Here is a 19,676-nt window from a genome sequence, read left to right on the forward strand (position 1 = left end):
TTATTGTATATTTTTTTAATTAAATAAACAATATATATTGTAAATAGATAACCAATAAATAAATATTTAATTAAATAAATAAAATTGTAAATTAATAAATTAATAATCATATATAATATAGAAAAATAAAAAAAATTAAATAAATAATAAAATGCTTAGTATAAATCTATTATGTACCAATAACTATAGAATCAAATTAGAAAATATTAGTAAAGACACCAGTATAGATAGTTTAAAGATTCAATTATTTAGAGAATACTCTGATAAACTACCAATTCCATCAAATGTGTTTATTGAAAATGAAAGTGAAGACAAAACCGATCCATCAATAACTACCTCTACGGATACCCCCATAGGCACCATTAAGGAGCAAGATAATTATTACCAAAAGTCATATTCATCAATAATTCATCAACATCAAATTAGATTAATTTTTTCCGGTAAACAATTAGAAAACTTTTCCACTTTGGCTGATAACTCTATCGAAAATGGAGATACTATTCTAGTCGCAATTTCACCCATCATCTCTAATTATACCCTCGAATATGATCAAATGGTAGCTGAAAAAAATAGAGGTCCAGAGTCAAGTGATACTGTATTTTTAGGTATTCCAAGGAAATCAATTTTCGATTTAGATAAAGAACAAGAAAAACCAATTTTCAAATTATCAGTTAATGACCGTTCATATAGACAACAACTTCGTCAAAAAAAAGAAAATAATAATTTAGAAGTCCTTAGTCCACAAGATACATTTAAATTATTAAATAGAATAGAAGATAAAGAAAAACAACAACATCCACTTAACTCTGCCAAAGATGTTTTATTACTTCCAATCGATGATGTCAATAACAAAAACTATAGAAAAGAGGATATCCAATCATTAGAAACATCACTTGATAGATTATCACTTCATGATATTCCAACTAAAAAAACTGATGCCCCCTCTTCCGAGCAAAAGCCAGTTAAATTAAATATTCAAACATTTACACCAATTAATGAAGTTTCTTATTGCAAGTTTATCAAAATTATTTTTAACAAACCATTCTTGCCAGTAACAAATAACCTTGAAAAATATGAAATTCCAATTAAAGTTGAACCAGACTTGCCAAACGGTAAATGGTTTACCATTGATGGACTGGTATTCGAGTATAAGTGCCCAAACCCCGATGTAACTTCACTCATTAATATTTTACCATTCCCATTGTCGACAGCCTTTAATGTTACAATTGACTCAAAAAAATTCAAATCACTTTATAATCAAGAAATCGAAGAAAAGACATATAGTTTTCGAACAACTGCTCAATCAATTTGTCATACAGAGTATAATAACTCATTGGACAACCCACAAATCAGAATCGTTTTTAACCAACCATTTAAACTCATAACCTCAAATTATGAAGATGTTTTTAATGCAGAAATAGAAGAATTATCCCTTTATAGAAAAAGTGACCTTCAATTTAAAGTATTGTCAAACAACGATCCTGAAAACTTTTTTGCAAAGATTATTCAAGTAAATCGAGAAAATGAAAAAACAATAGTTATGAAAATAACATCAAACATCAAAGGCTACTATTCCCGAAAAATTCATTTATGTTCGTATATGTCATATGTAGGTTCAACTGAAGGCCCATTATTTAGCAATAAAATTGAAAAATTCCAATTCAATACCTTGGCCCATTTTAAAATTACTCCTGCCAATATGGAAAAAGATGAGCTATCAGCTTTATCACATATCAGATTCAATACAACATGCAAAGCAAAGTTTTTTGATATAATCAAAGCAAAAGAAACAAATACTTTAAGTGACTTTATTACATTTAAACCACCAGTCAACATTGAAGAAATTAAAATTGGTGATAAATATATTAATATTTTTGCCAAATTTAAACCATTAACAACCTACAAAGTCAATATTTACAATTTCCAAGATTATCTTTCAAAACAAACTGCATCATCTTCTGGTACTTTTTCATTCCCAGACCATAAACAAAAAATTTCCATTTCCAATACTCCAACTGGGTTCTTTTTAGTAAGTCGAAACATTTTTAACTTAGATCCATCATATAGGTATGTATTGTTGTTTTATTTTTAATTATATAATTTAAAAAATGTATTCTAACATTAATTTATATTAAAATAGACCAACAATTAATATCAATACATTCGGTGTTTCAAAACTTCTTGTCAGTGCATATACAGTGGATAGCTTTAAACTTTCCAAAGTAAAGAAAGTTGATAACATTACAGTTCCAGTACTTAGAAAAAAAACAAAGGTTGGACATGTCGAATATGAGGAAGAATGCACAACCAAAACAAATATTGACCTATCAGATTTTTTTGGAACTACATCAACTGCAAATAAAGGAAGACATTCAATTTTATTGTTCAAATTTAAACCAGAAAATAACACCGAAGAAAAACTTATAGTTTTATTACAGTATTCACCATTAGTAGTAAGCCACTTTGAAATTGGTAGGGAATTTTCATTAATAGTATCAGATATAAATTCAAGTAAATCGATCGATGGCAATGACCTTTCAGTTTCTCTTTATAATGTATTTAATACTCGATCATTAAAGGCAAACTATAAGGAAAAAAATGTATTTGAAAAAAGTGCGGGTTTTCAATCAAACCATATGATTATAGAAACAAAATGTGGTAAATCTTTAGTATACCCACATCAAATTGATCAACCAAGCAACAAGTACGAATATAAGTGGAGTGTTATCAATAGTTCAGGCGTATATAGACCAGGAAATGTCATAAACGTCAAGGGTTTGGTCCGTTTGCTTTGTTATGATGAAAATAAAGTTTTAATTATTCCATCGTTCAATTATTTAAAATCAAACAAATTATTATCGTCAAACATCAAAACAGAAAAACAACTTTACATGGTAGACTATAAGATTAGCGATGGTAAAAAAGAGTTATTCTCTGGTAGTGCTCCAATGGACCCAACACATGGAAGCTTCGAACTAAACTATGAAATTCCAATTAACTGCAATCTTGGTTCATTTACCATTGCCCTTAATTTCAACAATTCTGGACACAAACATCATTTCTCTGTAGAAGAATTTAAAAAGAAGCAATTCCTCCTCGAATCATCTCTCTATACCAATACTATCAGTGGTGACTCAAATTTAATAGGTTTTGGTGAAACTGAAGATCCATTTTCAATTGAAGTTTTGGCAAAATCATATACAGGTGAAATACTTCCAGATACAATGGTAGAATGGACTATCCAAATTGAGCCAACTTTAGATACATTCTCAGAGTACTCCAACTATAGATTTAACAACAACAATTTAGATAAAAATATAGAGCCATTCAAATATACTGGTAAACGAAATAGTAGTGGTAAACATCGTCTTGATATGATCCTCCAATCAATGTACTCATGCAATGTTAGAGTCCAAGCAACCGTCATTGATATTACAAATAACAGAGAAGTGATCAATAATAATTTCACTATAAAATCAGATGGATATAAACGTTTTGGTGTTTCAAAAGATTTGAAGTCAATTATAAATATTGATGAAGATTTGGCATTGGATTTAATAGTATGTGATTCAAAAGGCTCAGGGGTAAACGAAGGTTCAATTAATATTACAATTGAAAGAGCTTCATGGGATAATAATTCTAATTGCGAACGAATTCTCAACCATACAATTTTACCAGAAAACAAAACACTAATCAATTATAACCATAAATTTAAAAATCAAGGCCATTACCTAGTAACATTGGTTTATAGTAATGGGGAGACTCAAAGTGATCAACTTTTTACATTTGATATATATGTATTGGGAACCCAAACTCAAATAGAAAAGGATTACTTGGGAACCAATTCATTAAAAGATGCAAATCTTTTAAAAAAGACTCACGACTCAAAAATACCCATCAACTTACAGTGTACATTAAACAAATCAAAATATAAACTAAATGAACAGGCTCTGCTCTTAATCACAAGTAAACTATTAAATGCAAATGGTTTTGTATTTTTCATTAAAGGTGGAATTACAGTAGGAAAATATCCAATTCAAATCTCAAATGGACAAGTTGAATTTAAATTCCAAGTACAAGAACAATATCTTTTTGATACTTCTATTTTTGTATATTTGCAAGGCTTCCTTTCTACAAATACTAATGGTGTTACCATTCCAAGACTATCAAATGGATACCAACTCATTGATCTCAAAGTTAGCTATAAGGAAATAAAAGATTTAAAGATAGAACTATTAGACTTAAAGAAATTCCAAACCCCATCACAAGAATCATCAATAACTGTTAAAGTTTGCGACCCAACAAACGGTTTACCATTAACAAATGCTCAAGTTACTATGGCAATTGTAGACAAAGCAATTTTGGATCTTAGAAACCATTCTTTTGAAAATCCATTGGCTTCCATCTACTTAAATTCAAATAGCTTTGTTCCCAATTCAGGCTCAACTTTAAACAATACACTATTTAAATTAGCTGAAGATATCATTAGCAATAAAGACTCTGAAGAAAATGATATAATGGATCAAGATTTTGAAATTTTAATCAGATACTTTAGTGGAAGAACCATTACTTGTAAAGTTTCACCCTCAACCACCATACCAATGATTAAAGAGATGGTCAAGCAAAGAGATGGATTACCAGATCATAATCAACGTTTATTCTTTTTAAATAAACAACTCGACCAAGGTACAGTCAAAGATAACTTAATCAAACCAGGCTCTGTATTAAATTTGGTCATTAGGTTATATGGAGGAGGTGATGACGCTAAAGAAATTGAATTAGATCAAGAAACTCAAGCAATTAGACTTCGTGATAATTTTAATCCATTGGTTCTTTTCTCCACTCTTACCACCGATAAAAATGGTTACGCAATCTTTAACTACAAACTTCCAGATAGTTTAACACTCTATAAAGTTATGGTATTTGCTTCTTATGACAGTGGATTATTCGGTACATGCTCTGATGTCTTTACATCAAAATTACCAATTCAAGTTAGACCATCACCACCACGTTTCTTGAACCATAATGATATTGCAACATTCCCAGTTACAATTTCAAATGTTTTGGATTTTGATCTATCATTTGAAGGTGCATTTAGAAGTGAAAACTGTAAGATATTAGGTCATCAAGGTTACAAATGTAAATTACCAGCAAACTCTCGAATTGTTTTCCCATGCAAGATTAAAGCAATAGTCCCAAATAGCATATCACATTTCCAATTTGTTGCAAAAACAGTATTAGATTCCATGAACCCAGAACTATGTGACGCTGTAGCGTTTGAAATTCCAATTCATTCAGCCTCAACATTAGAATCCACAACCATCAACAACACATTAGATTACAATAGTCTATTTTCCAATTTCCTTAGCTTCCTTGGTGCACCAAAAAAAGATTCAGAATATGGTATTCACCCATTAAAATTTGATAACTGGACTAGTTTGGATACTGAAATTGGTGGTCTTTCAATCACAATAAATACAGACCCATTACAAAAGATATCTTCATCGATGTTAGAGCTTTTAAATTATGAATATCTTTGCACGGAGCAAATCTCTTCGAAACTTGTCTCATTATATATTTTCATCAAGTGCCCATCATTATTATCAACTAGTAGTTTACAACAATTAAAACTGGACAAAGAATCAGGATTAAAGGCAATTGACGAAATGATTACAACACTAAAAAAACGTATAACAAAGAATTATGGTTTTAGATATTGGGATTCACATGAATCAAAAGAATACGAATATGTCATTATGTACACATTTTGGGTATTAAATATAATCAGTGAAGTTTCACAAGAAGCAAAAACATTAGTTAATAATTACTGTAAAAGGTATATCGATACCCAAAAAGTTTTCTCTTTCAAAAAAAAACAATATAAAAAAGATGGAAAAGAAAATTATCTTATGTCCAAAGCACTTTTATGTTTTTTCTATGGTCAAATTTACGACACACACCCAAGTATCGAATTTATTGAAACCTTGTTAGAAAAGGGCAAAAAGAATTTAAAAGATGATAAATTCCACCAATTATTCATTTATCTTTCACAATTCCTTCGTTCAAATCCTTACTATGAAAGAATTCACAACTATATTAATATTACTGGTACATTGGCTCATTTGGATTTCGATAGCAATTCATCATTCAATAGATTTAGTTCATCATGTGGCATTCAAGCAATCTTGGTTCTCTCCCTTTTGGAGGATAAGAAAAAAACTCATTTTTTAAACAAATTAGTTAAAGGTCTCTCTCACTATGCATCAAAAGATGGTTGGTTCTATACAACTCAGGATAATGCCTTTAATTTAATTGCATGTTACCAATTCTACTTGGACTACACCAAAGAATTACCACCAACAACAACTGTATCTATTCAATTAAATAACCATTATATTGAAAGAGAAGAAATTATATTATCAAATCCACAATTAGACACAAGTGTTGAAGACAACAAAAAGAAATTTGAAATATTTATTCCCTTAAAACAAATTTTAAAGAATCAATCAAGTATTATAATTGAAAAGAAAACTAGAGGAAATTTATTCTATACCCTAAATTTCACCTATGCCAGTTTAAACCCAGTCAGAGAAGCCATTAACAGTAGAGGCTTTTTTATTAAAAGAGAATTTGTGCCAGTATCAAACAAAGATGATGTTATCCTCCTTCCAAATAGTATCAATAACGATAATCAAGAATTGAAACCAAATATTATAATTAAAGCAGGTTCAAAAATTAAAGTTGTATTAACCATAAAAGCTGATGCTGATTCCACCTTTGTTGCTATAAAAGATAGATTACCAGCAGGTCTAGAACCAATCAATTTTACATATAACCAAAACTTTTGGACAAGTCAAATAAACAATCGTGAAACGGGTGTAGAATTATTTAGTGATTTATTATATAAAGGAACCTATCACCACCATTATTTTGTTATCGCTACAACACCAGGTTTATTTATTTCACCACCAGCCAAAGTAAGTTTTAATATAAATTTTATTAAATAATAATATATTTTTTCTAAAATTTTTTTTATTCTTTATTAGATCGAAGAAATGTATTGTCCAGCCTCATTTGGAAGAACAAAAACTGACATTGTTCTTATTGAATAAATAATAATAGAGTTTTAGAATTTTTTTAAAAAAAAAAAAAAAAAAAAAAAAAAAAAAATTTTAGTTTCGCAGTTTTATTATAACCAAAAAAAAAAATAAAAAAATATAAAAAATTTTTCGTTTTTATTTTATGAATATCTCAAAAGAAAACCTTCAGCTATTTTAAATTTATTTATTTATTTATAATTTATTTTAATATTGTGTGCAGTTTTTTTTATCAGTTAATGATTTTGTGTGTGATCAAAATTTTTTTATTTTTTATATTTTTATTTATTTTAAATTTTATATATTAAATTTCTTATATTGTGATTAATTTAGATAATAATATGAAAAATTTATTATTAATTTTAGTAATTATTATTTTAAATTTTAGTTTAATAAAATCATTTCGATTTATAATAGACTATAAATCAACAATAGATTATAACAATGGCGAGTGTGGTGGTCCAATTTTAAAGGATGACAACACAATATATCCTCCATGCAAGTCCATAGAAGTTGCAGGTAATAGATCAAGGGAAATTAAAAATGTAAATGGTGATGACTATGACTATTCAGTCATCGAATTTTTTATCATCCAAAATGATGAGCCAATTACAGATCTATATAGCTTTGGTAAATTTAGTTATTTTACAAATGTATATGTTAGACTAGTAAATAAAGATTTAGAGTCATTCCCCGATGTAGAGTTAGAACCACAAGTTATTACCGTTAATAAAACCTATAGTTATGTGTATAAATCAGATGGCTCATTCAATAGTTTCAAGACATTCATTTTATTAGACCAGAAAGACTATTCAGTTAGCTATCCACTTTCAACCTATACAATTACTGGTCCTTTTAGATTCAATGGTTGGGATAAACAATATGACCCTAATGTTATACCAGTTTTCCGTACATCCGAGTATATTGGCAACCTGTATATAAACAATGTGTATTTCTACCAATCGTATCCATTCTCAAATACTTATTTAAATCCCAATGATTTTAAAGCAGTCAATTGTACATTCGATGATACATGGAACGTTCCTGCATACTACCGTTTCTCAGAGTTTAATAACTGCAAATTTATTAACTTTATAAATACAGATAGATTAATAGAAACTATAAGTGAAACCATTAAAATCTACAACTGCCAATTCACAAACAATACCCTAGATCAACTGTATAACGGAATGATTACCCACATTACATTAACCAACTCTTATAATGTAGAGGTTAAAGATTCAACATTTTCAAAAAACAACGCTAGGAATATATATCTTGGTGGTGACGAGTATTTCCCAAGTGCAATTTTTAATGTATTGTTTTCAAACAGCTCATTCACAGACAATTACTTACCTGATGTAGAGGACAAAACCCTTAGTCAAGTTAACTATCTCTTTGAATTTTTAAACTGCGAAGAAAATTCAAAAATCAATTTCAATGATATACATATAAACTCCACCACCAATAACGAACCAAATGGTGGCCTACTACATATATCTGGTAACTCTAAAGGTCAAATATACGGAAATTTAGATTCTATATTTTCAAATTATAACTTTTTAGATTATTTCAACATTTCGAGTGATGTTAAATTTACAATTACAAATAGCTTTATTAAAAATTGGAACGATTATACAAATAGCAGTGATAGTAGTAGCAGTATTACTAATAGCAGCAGTAGTTTAGAAAATAGTTATAGCGAAAAAGATAATGACAACAATTTAAAAATTAAAATTGCACTACCAATAGTATTTGGTGTATTATTTTTATTAACTATAGCCACAATCATTATTATATATATTAAAAGAAATATTATTAAAAGCAATCAATCAGTCGAGCTAAACTCCAATATAGGAGTTGCCAAATGTGACACAATTACAATCCAAAGCTCACCAAGCACCATCAATAGTAGTGAAAAATCTGCAAATGTTGACTTTTAAGTCTTTTATAACAAATTACAATATATATAAAAAAAAAAAAAAAAAAAAAAAAAAAAAAAATTGAGATATAAGACTATTTTTTTTTTTTAGATCATTCGTTTTTTATAAATGATATAAATAATATAAATAATATAAAAAATAAATACATTAGATGTATCAAAAAAACCGTTCAGATATCATTTTTTTTAATTTTTTTTTTTAATTTTTTAATTTTTTTTTTTTTGATTTTTAGGTTTGTTTTTTGATTTACAAGGTTTATTTTTTTATTTTTTTTAATTTTAATTATTTATATTATTTCTTTTTTTTTCTTATTAAAAGTTATAATGTTTCAGCAACAACACCACTAATATAAACTTTTTATATGTATATACAGATATATATTATGAAAATATTAAATTTTTTTAATTTTATATTTTTGTTATTATATATTATATTATTAAATTATTTTATAACGGTTGTAAAGTCAAGTAGTTTTTCTATAGTGTTTGATATTTCACTAAATGGCACATCAGTTTTTAAAAACATCAACGACACCAAAAGCAAATCATTTTCAGAGGCCAATTCAAAGATACTAAGTTTTATCAATAACAAAGAACCCCACGATTTAAAGATATATCTACAAATGGAGAACTATAGCGACAGGGATCCACCAATAATCATCAACGAAGATTCTTATTTTGGAAATTTATATAAATTTTTCACAATAAGTTTATCGGTTGTGGACTACAATTTAAATGCGCTGGAGAACCCAGAATCAATAATAATAGACGGATCAAATAGTAAATCATATTTTCTACACAATGATGCACTCATGTTTACACAAAGTATAAAAATAGATGGCTTTCAGTTTGTAAATTGGCAATCCAATCATATTGCAATCATTAGAAACTTTCAGTATTCAACATTAGAAATTGACAATTGTATTTTCAAAGACTCAAACTTCATCTATAGAAATCACATTGATAATTGCTACCAAATCACTTTAAATAACTGTCAGTTTATACATATGAATCCCAATGTATTCAATCTATTTTTCAACTATATATATATAAATAACATTAGCTTTATAAATAATATCAATAACAATATAATAATAAATGATTTTAAATTTTTACAAATATCAAACTCAACATTTAACAATAACACGCTTTATAACAAACCATTTATAGAATTAAATTTTGGTAACGATAATATAGACTCTAAATTTTTATTTGATACTATTTTAATATCTAATAATTTTCAAAATAATCAAACACCCTCCAACTCTATTATAAAATATAATTTAAATAATATCATTAATAACGACAACGATAGTGTAATTTATTACCACAATATAAAATTAAATAATGTTAATATAGATAGTATCAATAAAAATCAATTTAAAAATATAATAAATGCAAATAATTCAGTTATAAATATAACAAATAGTATAATACCCTCAAGCAACTATACAATAAATGGAAATAGAAATATGATAGTATCAAGTAATAGTACAAACAACCCATCATTAGCTGAACCATTTTGTAATATAATTAATAGCATAATTTATAAATGCACAAATAAAAACAACAACAATAATAATAATAATAATTCAGAGAAATTAAAAATAATATTAATATCTGCATTAGTACCAATATGCGCAATAACAATATTTTTAGTAATTATAGCGATTTATATAATAAATCTAAAAAAAAGAAAAAAGAAAATAAAAGAAATGGAAAAAAGAAATAAAGAAATTGATAAAACCATTGGCGAAATTATTGGTAGTGATCAATTTTTACAACCTGCACCTTTAGAGTTACCAAACTTTTTAAATGAAATAGAACTAAATCCAATGGCAACAGTTGATGATAAATAAACAACTACCCATAAATTATATGTATGATAGTAACAACAACAACAACAATAAAGAAATAAAACCAAAATAAAATTGTAATAAATTGTATTAATTTATTATACAACAAAATTTTATTAATTTCTAAAATTAAAACTTTATATACATTTATTTTTAATTTTCCTGTTATCTGTTTATTTTTATACAAAAAAAAATATAAATCCATTATTTAAAACCTTTAAATCTTTATTTTTTACAAAAATTTTATTATTATTATATTATTACTATTAATTATTTAATCATCTTCTTCCATAACTTCTCTTCTAATCTTCTTTCTACCTCTCTTTAAACCTTCATCTTCAATTTCATCATAAGCAATAACTTTTTTCTTTTCTTCTTCGTGCTAAATATTTTAAAATAAATATTAATATTAGTATATTTAATTAAATAACTTTTCTACAATATTAAAATAAAGTTTTTTAATAGTACTTTTCTCTTTTGGATTTTTCTTTGGGCTTTAGCTTCAATTTTTTCTGTTTGTTTTTTTTCTCTTTCTAAATCAGCTTGGTGTTGCTTCTTACGATTTTTTAAACTATTTTTTTTGGCCTAAAAATATTTAATTAAAGTTAGTCAAACCATATTATAAATAATACTAAAATATAAAGAGATAATATTTACCATTTTTTTTTATGGAGGGTATATATTTACAATGTATAAAAACGAAATGATCGTTTTTTTTTATAAAAAAACAAATTTTTAAAAATTTTTTTTTTTAAATTTAAATTTAATTTTTTTCTTTTTTTTTTTTTTGATCAGTAAAACCAAAGGAATATTTTAATTTAAATTATAACTTAATTTTATAACAACCCTTATTTATTGTCTAATTATATGTTGATATTTCAAATTTATAATAAAAGTAATAAAGTAGAATCTTATTTTTTTATACAGTATAAATAATTTTATTTTTTTATGCAGTATAAATATTTAAACACAAATAATATAGCATTTCTTTAAACTTTAATTAACTTGAAATTAATTAACCAGTTTTTATTTTTTTTATAAATTAAGATTTGAAAATAAATTAAAAATAATAAAAAATTTTATTTTAATTTTTTTTTTTAAAAATTTTTTTTTTATTTTTTTAAAATTTTTTCTTTTTTTCATTATTGTATTATTTTTGATATAATATTATTTTGTTTAGATAAAGCAAAGTATTTTTTTTCTATTTTTTCTTTTAACTTTATTAGTCTCTTTTTAATGTTATATACAAAAGAGAAAAAAGGAAAAATAAAAACAAAATGTTTAATGCCTTTAAAAAACTAATTAACAATACTATAAACACCGATGAAGAGGAAACTAGAGAAAGACTCGAGTTGGGTATTACTCCAGAGCTATTACAATTGGTAGATAATATATCAAAATACCCAGAGTCGTTTAAAGATTTCCCCTTTCACACTTTAAAAAACTCTTGTATGTATCACTACCATTAATTATTAATAATATATATTTATCAATTGATTTTAATTAATAATTATTAACTATTTTTGTTTGCAGCACTTAAAATGACAAAATTACAAAAAAGACATGTTGAAAAAATTTTAGAGATTGTTAAACCATTGAATGATTTAAGATATCAAATTTGCCCTTCATATATGGATGATGAAAAGTTTTGGAAAATTTATTTTACACATATAAAGAGTGTCACCAAAGGTATTTTTGAACCCACACCCACAAATACACCTACTGTAGCAAAATCAAATGACCTATTGGACGAATTGGACTCACAGTTTGATAAATTGTTAGCAACTCAAAAGAAAATGATTATTGATGAAGGTATTTCAGAAGATGAAGATAGTTATTTTTCAGAGAATAAATATAAACTACCATATGGTAATAATAGTAGTAAAGATTCAACCAATAACAATAACAATAACAACACCGAAAATAATATTAATACTGATAATACAACAAACAACATAAATACGCCAATTAAATCACCAAACTCAACCCCATCAACCCAAATTGATAATAATGAAAATATAAATAATAAAGACGATATTTTAATCGATACAAATTTCGAAAATGATAGTAGTTTACAAGATAGCGATATCAACAACAGCAACAATAGTAATAGTAATAGTAATAACAGTAACAATAATAATACCAACAGTTTTTTTGACGATTTAAATTCTTTAAGCCCAAGTTAAAAACCAATACCAATTTTATATATACAAAAATAAAAAAATTAAAAACTATGAATAAAAATAAAACTTTTTAAAATAAATGGGTAAATAATAATAAAATATGGTGTTTTTTTTTTTAATTATTTATTTATATATATATTTATTTTATATATATTTTAACTTTTTGTTTTTTTTTTATTGTTTTTTTATTTTCTATTTATTTTTTTATTTACTTTTATTTTTTTTTTATACATAAAAAAAAGTAAAAACCTAAAAAAATGTATAGCGTGGAAGAATGTGATTTTAGTAGTATTAAATAAGTGGTTTTTTTTTTGATGGTGGTTTAGTTTATTATTATTCTCCAAGAATAAATAAACAATTATCTTTTTTTTTTTTTTTTTTTGATGGTAGTGGTTGTTTTATATTTAATTATTGAAGTAAGAATTTGCAGTATTCGTATACGGACCAAACAATGGCTGAACTCATTGAGTGGAAAACCATTCTTGGCTTCATACCTCTTAAATAACCAGACATACCCTCTTCTCTCCAGATAACTTTTAAGGCGTCTACCATACCACCATATTTTTGATGTTTAGCAGCTTCGGAAGCAGTGGTTGCAGTTGCTACAATATCGGCTTGAGTTTGTAAACGAGTTTTAACTACATCGAAAGGATTGGTTACTGCAGCGGCCAACATACCAGCACCACCACCAGCGACTAAATTATCAATTAATTGATATGATTTTTGATTGGTATTTGTATCTTTATTAAATAATGGATAAATGATCTTTTTTAAACTTTCATAACTTGCAAAATAAACAATGTTGTATGGAACATTCATAACCAAGGTGGTTGTATAACCTGAATAAAAACCTCTAATACCTTCGTTTATCCAAATTCTCTTTGTACAATCGATTAAACCTTTATAATTTGCCATTTGTAATTGTAATCTTTGTTTGACGACATCCATTGGACATGCAACTGCTTCACTTGTCATCTAAAAAAAATAAAAAATAAAATATTAGATTTGATTATTTTCATTTCAATAACAGATTTGCTATAGTTGTGGTAATGAATGATAGTGATGATGGAATGATAATTGATAGTGATGGTGATGAAACCAATGAATGATGATGATCGTGATGATGATGATGATAACTTACTGTTGCAATAGCACCTGCAACACCAACTTTAACTGGGTGGTGAGCTTCATCTGAGCCAATAAATTTAAATTTTAACACTTCGTATATTGAAAAATGAACAGCGTGGGATGGAGCAGCACCAGCAGCAACTGCAGTTAAACCTCTAAATAAACCCATAACACCGTGTTGTTGAATAATATGTTTTGTAATTTGGACTGATGATGTTCCGATATTCATGCCTGGTTTAATTGCTTGAATATGTGTCTGGAGAAATAAAATTTAATAAATTAATAAATAAAATAAAATAAATGTTTTAATTAACTCAATACTTACTTTGATTGTATCAATTGGATACATTCCACAATGCTCTGCAAAACCTGCTGCAGCACCAGAAAATAAATGTACATAAAAGTTTCCACCTTCTTCGTCTCCATGATGATGATGATCACCGCCCATTTTCTTTATATATATTGAATAATTAGGTAATTATTTAATTAGGTAATTATGTTAATGTGTGTGTGTGTGTGGTAAGTTTTATTTTTTAAAAAAAAAAAAAACTAATATTACAAAACAATTTATTATTTTAAATATAAATTGTAATTAATCAAATTTTGGTTGTATAATAAAAAAAAAAACGAACGATATCGATGATTAATAAATTATTCAATACAAAAAAAAAAAAGAATTTTTTTAAAATTTTAAAAAAGAAAAAAAAATTTTAAAAAAAAAATTTAAAAAAAAAAAAAAAAAAAAAAATTGATGTGCAGTGGAAAAAACACTCAACTTTTTATTTTTTTGAATTATTTTATTTTTTTTCAAATACGCATTTAGAAAATATAAGATTAAGATGCCACCTAAAAATTATATTATTGCAGTATTGGCAACGAGAAAAAAAAAAAAATAAAAAAAATTAAAATTTTTTTTTTTAAAAAAAAAAAAAGTCGTGATTTAATTAATTAATTACCAATCAAAAAAAACAAATAATAATAACAATAAATATGTGTTTGTTTAATAACCTTTTTTCTTTTGATTAAATTAAATATTTTTTTTTTTTTTTTTTTTTTGATCAAAATTATTTTAAAAAATTAACACTTTTTTTTTATTCAATTTTTTTTTTTTTTTTTTTAATTGTGAGTGGTGAAGTTAACTTCAAAATTTTTTTAATTTTTTTTTAATTTTTTTTTTTTTTTTTAATTTTTTTTTAATTTTTTTCAAAATTTTTTTTAATTAATTTTTTCTCTTTTTTTATTTTTTTTTTTTTTATTTATTTAATATTAATAATTACATACTTTTTATATTTTTTCAATTTATTATTTTTTTTTATTTAATAAAGTTATATATTTATATATATATATCATAAAACAATGGAAACATTATTATCTTTTGTTGTTCAAGGTGGTGTTTTAAGTTTAGCAGATTCTGCAATCAATCATTCAATTGTTAAAATGAAAGATGATGAAGATAAAATTATGGAGATCGATGGTAATAAATTGTTATCAGCAGCTGGTGAAGCAGGTGATCGTGTTCAATTCACAGAGTATATATCAAAGAATATTAAATTATATTCACTTCGTAATGGATATTCATTATCAACACCAGCCAGTGCAAATTTTATCCGTAATGAATTAGCTACCTCCATCAGAAGTCATCCATATCAAATCAATTTAATTTTAGCTGGTTACGACAAAGAAACTGGACCATCACTTTACTATATGGATTATTTAGGTTCATTACAAAAATTAACCTTTGCTTGTCATGGTTACTCAAGTTACTTCCTTTTAGGTTTGTTAGATCGTCATCACAACGTTAACCTCACTTTAGATGAAGGTATTGCATTAATGAAATTATGTACAAAAGAATTAAATACCCGTTTCCTTGTCTCTGGAAAATATATTCTCAAATTTGTTTCTGCTGATGGTATTAAAGTTATTCCATATGAAGCATAAAAAAAGAACACTACACATAAATAAACAAAAAAGAAAAAAAAAAAAAAACAATTAACAATTAACAATAAACTTTTTTTCTTTTTAAACAATAGTAATAACAAAAAATAAAATAATAATATAATAATAATAATAATAAATAATAAATAATAAATAATAATAATAATAAATAATAAAATAACACCATAATAATGTGAAAAATAATCAATTTTAAACATCAATCCATGCACAAATAGTAATATATAAAACAACCCACCCTAAAAAGTTTTTATTTAAATTTAAAACTTAAAAAATAATTTTTTATAGTAATATAAAAAAAATAAAAACAAAATTTTATTTGTAAAAAAAAAAAACCATAGTTATTATAAATATTTATTATTATTATTTTTACTATTATTATATTTATTATAAAACTATTTTTATTACATTTCTTTTTAATCAAAAAAGCCATCATCAATATCATCATCACTTTAATCGTAAAGTTTTTTTTATTTTTTATTTTTTTTCAATTTTTTTTCAATTTTTTTTTTTATCTTTTCGTTTATAATGACACCAAAATTTTATAAAAAAGGAAATTAAAGAAACAAAAATTTCTTAATTTAAATATGGGAAATAATAAAGTTATTACTTTTATTTTTATTTTTATTATTTTTTTTTTTTATTTTTTTTTCAAATTAATTTTTTTAAAATTATATTTTTTTTTTTTAATTTTTTTAATTTTTTTTTTTATATTTAATTCATTTCACATCCATTTAAATTACAAATAAAAAAAAAAAAAAAAAAATGATAAATAATTTAATAGCAGTAGGGTTAATTGTTGTAAGTGGATTATTAGCTTTCAACTGGAAGAGAAAACATCCATATCAACAATCAATTGAAGTTGGTGAATCTTATCCCGATGGTGGTAAAGCAAGAAGAGCAGCTACAAATCCTCATTTAGTTACTCATATGGAGGATGAAGAAATTTATACACTTTATGATTCATTAATGTATGTATATTTTTTTTAAAAAAAAAAAAAAAAAAAAAAAAAAAAAAAAAAAAAAAAAAATATTAATAATTTATTAAATCTAATAGTAAATCTGTAAAGAAATATGGTGATAGAAATTGTTTTGCAGAAAGAAAGAAATTATCAAATGGTCAATTTGGTGATTTTGAATGGGTCACATATAATCAGTTCTTTGAAAAATGTCAATATTTAGAACAAGGTTTATGCGAAATAGGAGTCAAGGCAGTATGATATTACTAAATATATATATTTAAATTACTATTAAACTATATTTATATTAATATAAATTTTATTCATTTTATTTAGAAAAGTAAAATTGGTATTTTTAGTAAAAATAGACTAGAATGGTTAGTTGTTCATGCAGCAAGTTTTCTTCAATCAAATATTATTGTTTCATTTTATGAAACATTAGGTGTTGAAAGTTTAGCATTTGTTTCAGAACATGCCGAAATTGGTATTGCTTTTTGTTCAGTCGAAACTCTAAAGAAAACTTTTGATATTGCAAAAAGTGTTAAAGTTTTAAAAACTGTTGTATGTTTTGACCCAGTCGATGATGAACATAAAGAAATAGCAAAATCAAATAATATTACATTATATACATTTGATGAAATTCTTGAAAAGGTAAATACTAATTAAATATTATAATATATTTTAAATTTAATTAAATATACTAATAATAGCTTCTTTTTAAATGTAGGGTAAAAATTCAAATAATAAACATGAACATGTACCACCAACCCAAGATTCATTATCAACAATCATGTATACATCAGGAACAACTGGTGATCCAAAAGGGGTTATGATCACTCATAAAAATTTAACTTCAGTAGTTTGCTCAGTAAATAATTTCGTAAAGATTTATGATACCGATACACATTATTCATATTTACCATATGCCCATATTTTAGAAAGAGTAATCGTATTGACAGCTTTTCACTATGGTGGTGGTGTTGGTATCTTCTCTGGTGATGTTTCAAACATTCTTACAGAGGTTAAATCACTTCGTCCAACTCTTTTTATTGGTGTACCAAGAGTTTTCGAAAGAATCAAAGCAAATGTACTCAGAGAAATCGGAAAAAAATCCATTATTGTTAAAACTCTTTTCAAAGGTGCTTATAACTTAAAATATCTTTCAATTCAACATGGTTTTAAATTACCACTCATCGAAGCCGCACTCAACAAAACAATTTTTTCAAAAATCAAAAATCAATTAGGTGGCCGTGTTCGTGTAATTTTAAGTGGTAGTGCTCCATTATCATTAGATACTGAGCTTTTCTTAAGAGTGTAAGTTTATATTACTATTTTTATTTACTATTTTATTTATTCCGATATTAATAATTTTAATGATTAGTGTTATGTGTTGCTGTGTTTTACAAGGTTATGGTGCTTCAGAAAGTACTGGTGCTACAGCCGTTAAACGTTTGGATGATGAATCCTTTGGTACTGTTGGCCCACCATTTGAGTGCTGTGAAATTAGATTGGTAGATGTTGACGAGTTAAATTATTCAAGTAAAGGTAAAGTCCAAACTGGTGAAGTTTGTTTAAGAGGCCCAAGTATTTCAATTGGTTATTATAAAGATAACGAAAAAACGTAAGTTTTCATAGTAGTATTATAAATAAATAAAAAAAAGTATTTTAATATCTTTTTTATTTTAGCAAAGCTGATTTTATTGATGGTTGGTTCCATACAGGTGATATTGGTAGATGGAATGAGGATGGTTCATTATCAATTATTGATCGTAAAAAGAATATTTTTAAACTTTCACAAGGTGAATATGTTGCAGTCGAAAAGATTGAATCAGTTATTTGTAAGAGTGAGTATGTTGCTCAAGTTTGTGTTTATGGTGATTCACAAAAATCTTGTTTAATTGCTATCGTTCACCCACACCCAGAATCATGCGAAGAATGGGCCAAGTCAAATAAATCAAGCACTGGGGCTAAACAAGTTTGTGAAAATAAAGAATTTACTAAAGCCATTTTAGATGATATCACCAAAACATGTAAAAAGGCTGGTCTTTTTGGTTTCGAAATTCCAAAAGCAATTCATCTCACCTCTGAAGCTTTTTCAACTGATAATAATTTGTAAGTGAATAATTTAAAATTTTAGAATTAACCAAGTTATATATTCATATTAATTTTTTTTTTCATCTTAGATTAACCCCATCGTTCAAAGTTAAAAGACCAGAGGTTAAAAAATTCTTCCAAAAAGAAATCAATGAAATCTATTCAAAACTTGATTAAAATTAATAAATGATTGTTTTAACGAAAAATTAAATTATTTTTTTTATTTACTATATATATTTTTTAAAGTAAAAATATTTTAAATTGTGTATTAAATCAGTAGTTTAATATTAAAATTATTTTATATTTTAAAATAATCAGATTAAAAATAATTATGGAAATATTTAAAAAAAATAAAAAAATAATATTTTTAGATTTTTTTTTTTTTAAGTTTCTTAATTTTTTTTTTTAATATTTTTTTTTTTTTTTTTTTGTTGTTTTTTGCTTTTTTTTATTTTTTTGTTTTT

At 25.1% G+C, this 19,676-nt stretch overlaps 8 protein-coding genes across 8 annotated transcripts; 6 read left to right on the top strand and 2 right to left on the bottom strand.

The window, feature by feature from the left end:
- Positions 1-151: 151 nt before the first annotated feature.
- Positions 152-7,112, top strand: DICPUDRAFT_76703 (uncharacterized protein; the record flags this gene model as incomplete). The annotated part of the gene is made up of 3 exons (XM_003285728.1): positions 152-2,067; positions 2,141-6,977; positions 7,047-7,112. 3 exons carry the CDS (start codon positions 152-154, stop codon positions 7,110-7,112), a joined length of 6,819 nt encoding a protein of 2,272 aa, XP_003285776.1.
- Positions 7,113-7,438: 326 nt separating this feature from the next.
- DICPUDRAFT_76704 (uncharacterized protein) lies at positions 7,439-9,040 on the top strand (the record flags this gene model as incomplete). Its single annotated transcript, XM_003285729.1, has 1 exon — positions 7,439-9,040. One exon carries the CDS (start codon positions 7,439-7,441, stop codon positions 9,038-9,040), a length of 1,602 nt encoding a protein of 533 aa, XP_003285777.1.
- A 382-nt stretch (positions 9,041-9,422) lies between these two features.
- On the top strand, positions 9,423-10,898 carry DICPUDRAFT_76705 (uncharacterized protein; the record flags this gene model as incomplete). Its single annotated transcript, XM_003285730.1, has 1 exon — positions 9,423-10,898. The coding sequence occupies one exon, from the start codon at positions 9,423-9,425 to the stop codon at positions 10,896-10,898; it is 1,476 nt and encodes a 491-aa protein (XP_003285778.1).
- A 271-nt stretch (positions 10,899-11,169) lies between these two features.
- DICPUDRAFT_29882 (uncharacterized protein) lies at positions 11,170-11,480 on the bottom strand (the record flags this gene model as incomplete). Its single annotated transcript, XM_003285753.1, has 2 exons — positions 11,170-11,277; positions 11,364-11,480. Coding segments are annotated over 2 exons (225 nt in total), but the record flags the coding sequence as incomplete, so codon positions are not given.
- A 692-nt stretch (positions 11,481-12,172) lies between these two features.
- DICPUDRAFT_149681 (uncharacterized protein) lies at positions 12,173-13,081 on the top strand (the record flags this gene model as incomplete). Its single annotated transcript, XM_003285731.1, has 2 exons — positions 12,173-12,344; positions 12,429-13,081. The coding sequence occupies 2 exons, from the start codon at positions 12,173-12,175 to the stop codon at positions 13,079-13,081; spliced, it is 825 nt and encodes a 274-aa protein (XP_003285779.1).
- A 405-nt stretch (positions 13,082-13,486) lies between these two features.
- Positions 13,487-14,654, bottom strand: DICPUDRAFT_76707 (uncharacterized protein; the record flags this gene model as incomplete). Its single annotated transcript, XM_003285754.1, has 3 exons — positions 13,487-14,053; positions 14,220-14,462; positions 14,532-14,654. The coding sequence occupies 3 exons, from the start codon at positions 14,652-14,654 to the stop codon at positions 13,487-13,489; spliced, it is 933 nt and encodes a 310-aa protein (XP_003285802.1).
- Positions 14,655-15,562: 908 nt separating this feature from the next.
- On the top strand, positions 15,563-16,453 carry DICPUDRAFT_46345 (uncharacterized protein; the record flags this gene model as incomplete). Its single annotated transcript, XM_003285732.1, has 1 exon — positions 15,563-16,453. The coding sequence occupies one exon, from the start codon at positions 15,563-15,565 to the stop codon at positions 16,142-16,144; it is 582 nt and encodes a 193-aa protein (XP_003285780.1). The 3' UTR covers positions 16,145-16,453.
- Positions 16,454-16,917: 464 nt separating this feature from the next.
- DICPUDRAFT_46346 (uncharacterized protein) lies at positions 16,918-19,459 on the top strand. Its single transcript, XM_003285733.1, has 7 exons — positions 16,918-17,130; positions 17,217-17,373; positions 17,455-17,769; positions 17,846-18,432; positions 18,500-18,739; positions 18,805-19,230; positions 19,302-19,459. The coding sequence occupies exons 1-7, from the start codon at positions 16,925-16,927 to the stop codon at positions 19,387-19,389; spliced, it is 2,019 nt and encodes a 672-aa protein (XP_003285781.1). The 5' UTR covers positions 16,918-16,924; the 3' UTR covers positions 19,390-19,459.
- Positions 19,460-19,676: the final 217 nt, after the last annotated feature.

The sequence above is a fragment of the Dictyostelium purpureum genome (assembly GCF_000190715.1).
Source record: "Dictyostelium purpureum unplaced genomic scaffold DICPUscaffold_53, whole genome shotgun sequence".
NCBI lineage: Eukaryota > Evosea > Eumycetozoa > Dictyosteliales > Dictyosteliaceae > Dictyostelium > Dictyostelium purpureum.

What these genes read in the sequence shown, in the direction of transcription:
- DICPUDRAFT_46346 (XM_003285733.1), top strand. Translation starts at nt 16,925, where the DNA reads ATGATAAATAATTTAATAGCAGTAGGGTTAATTGTTGTAAGTGGATTA. An exon ending in ACACTTTATGATTCATTAAT is followed by an intron (nt 17,131 to 17,216) that starts GTATGTATATTT and finishes TAAATCTAATAG; the next exon opens with TAAATCTGTAAAGAAATATG. An exon ending in TATAAAGATAACGAAAAAAC is followed by an intron (nt 18,740 to 18,804) that starts GTAAGTTTTCAT and finishes TTTTTATTTTAG; the next exon opens with CAAAGCTGATTTTATTGATG.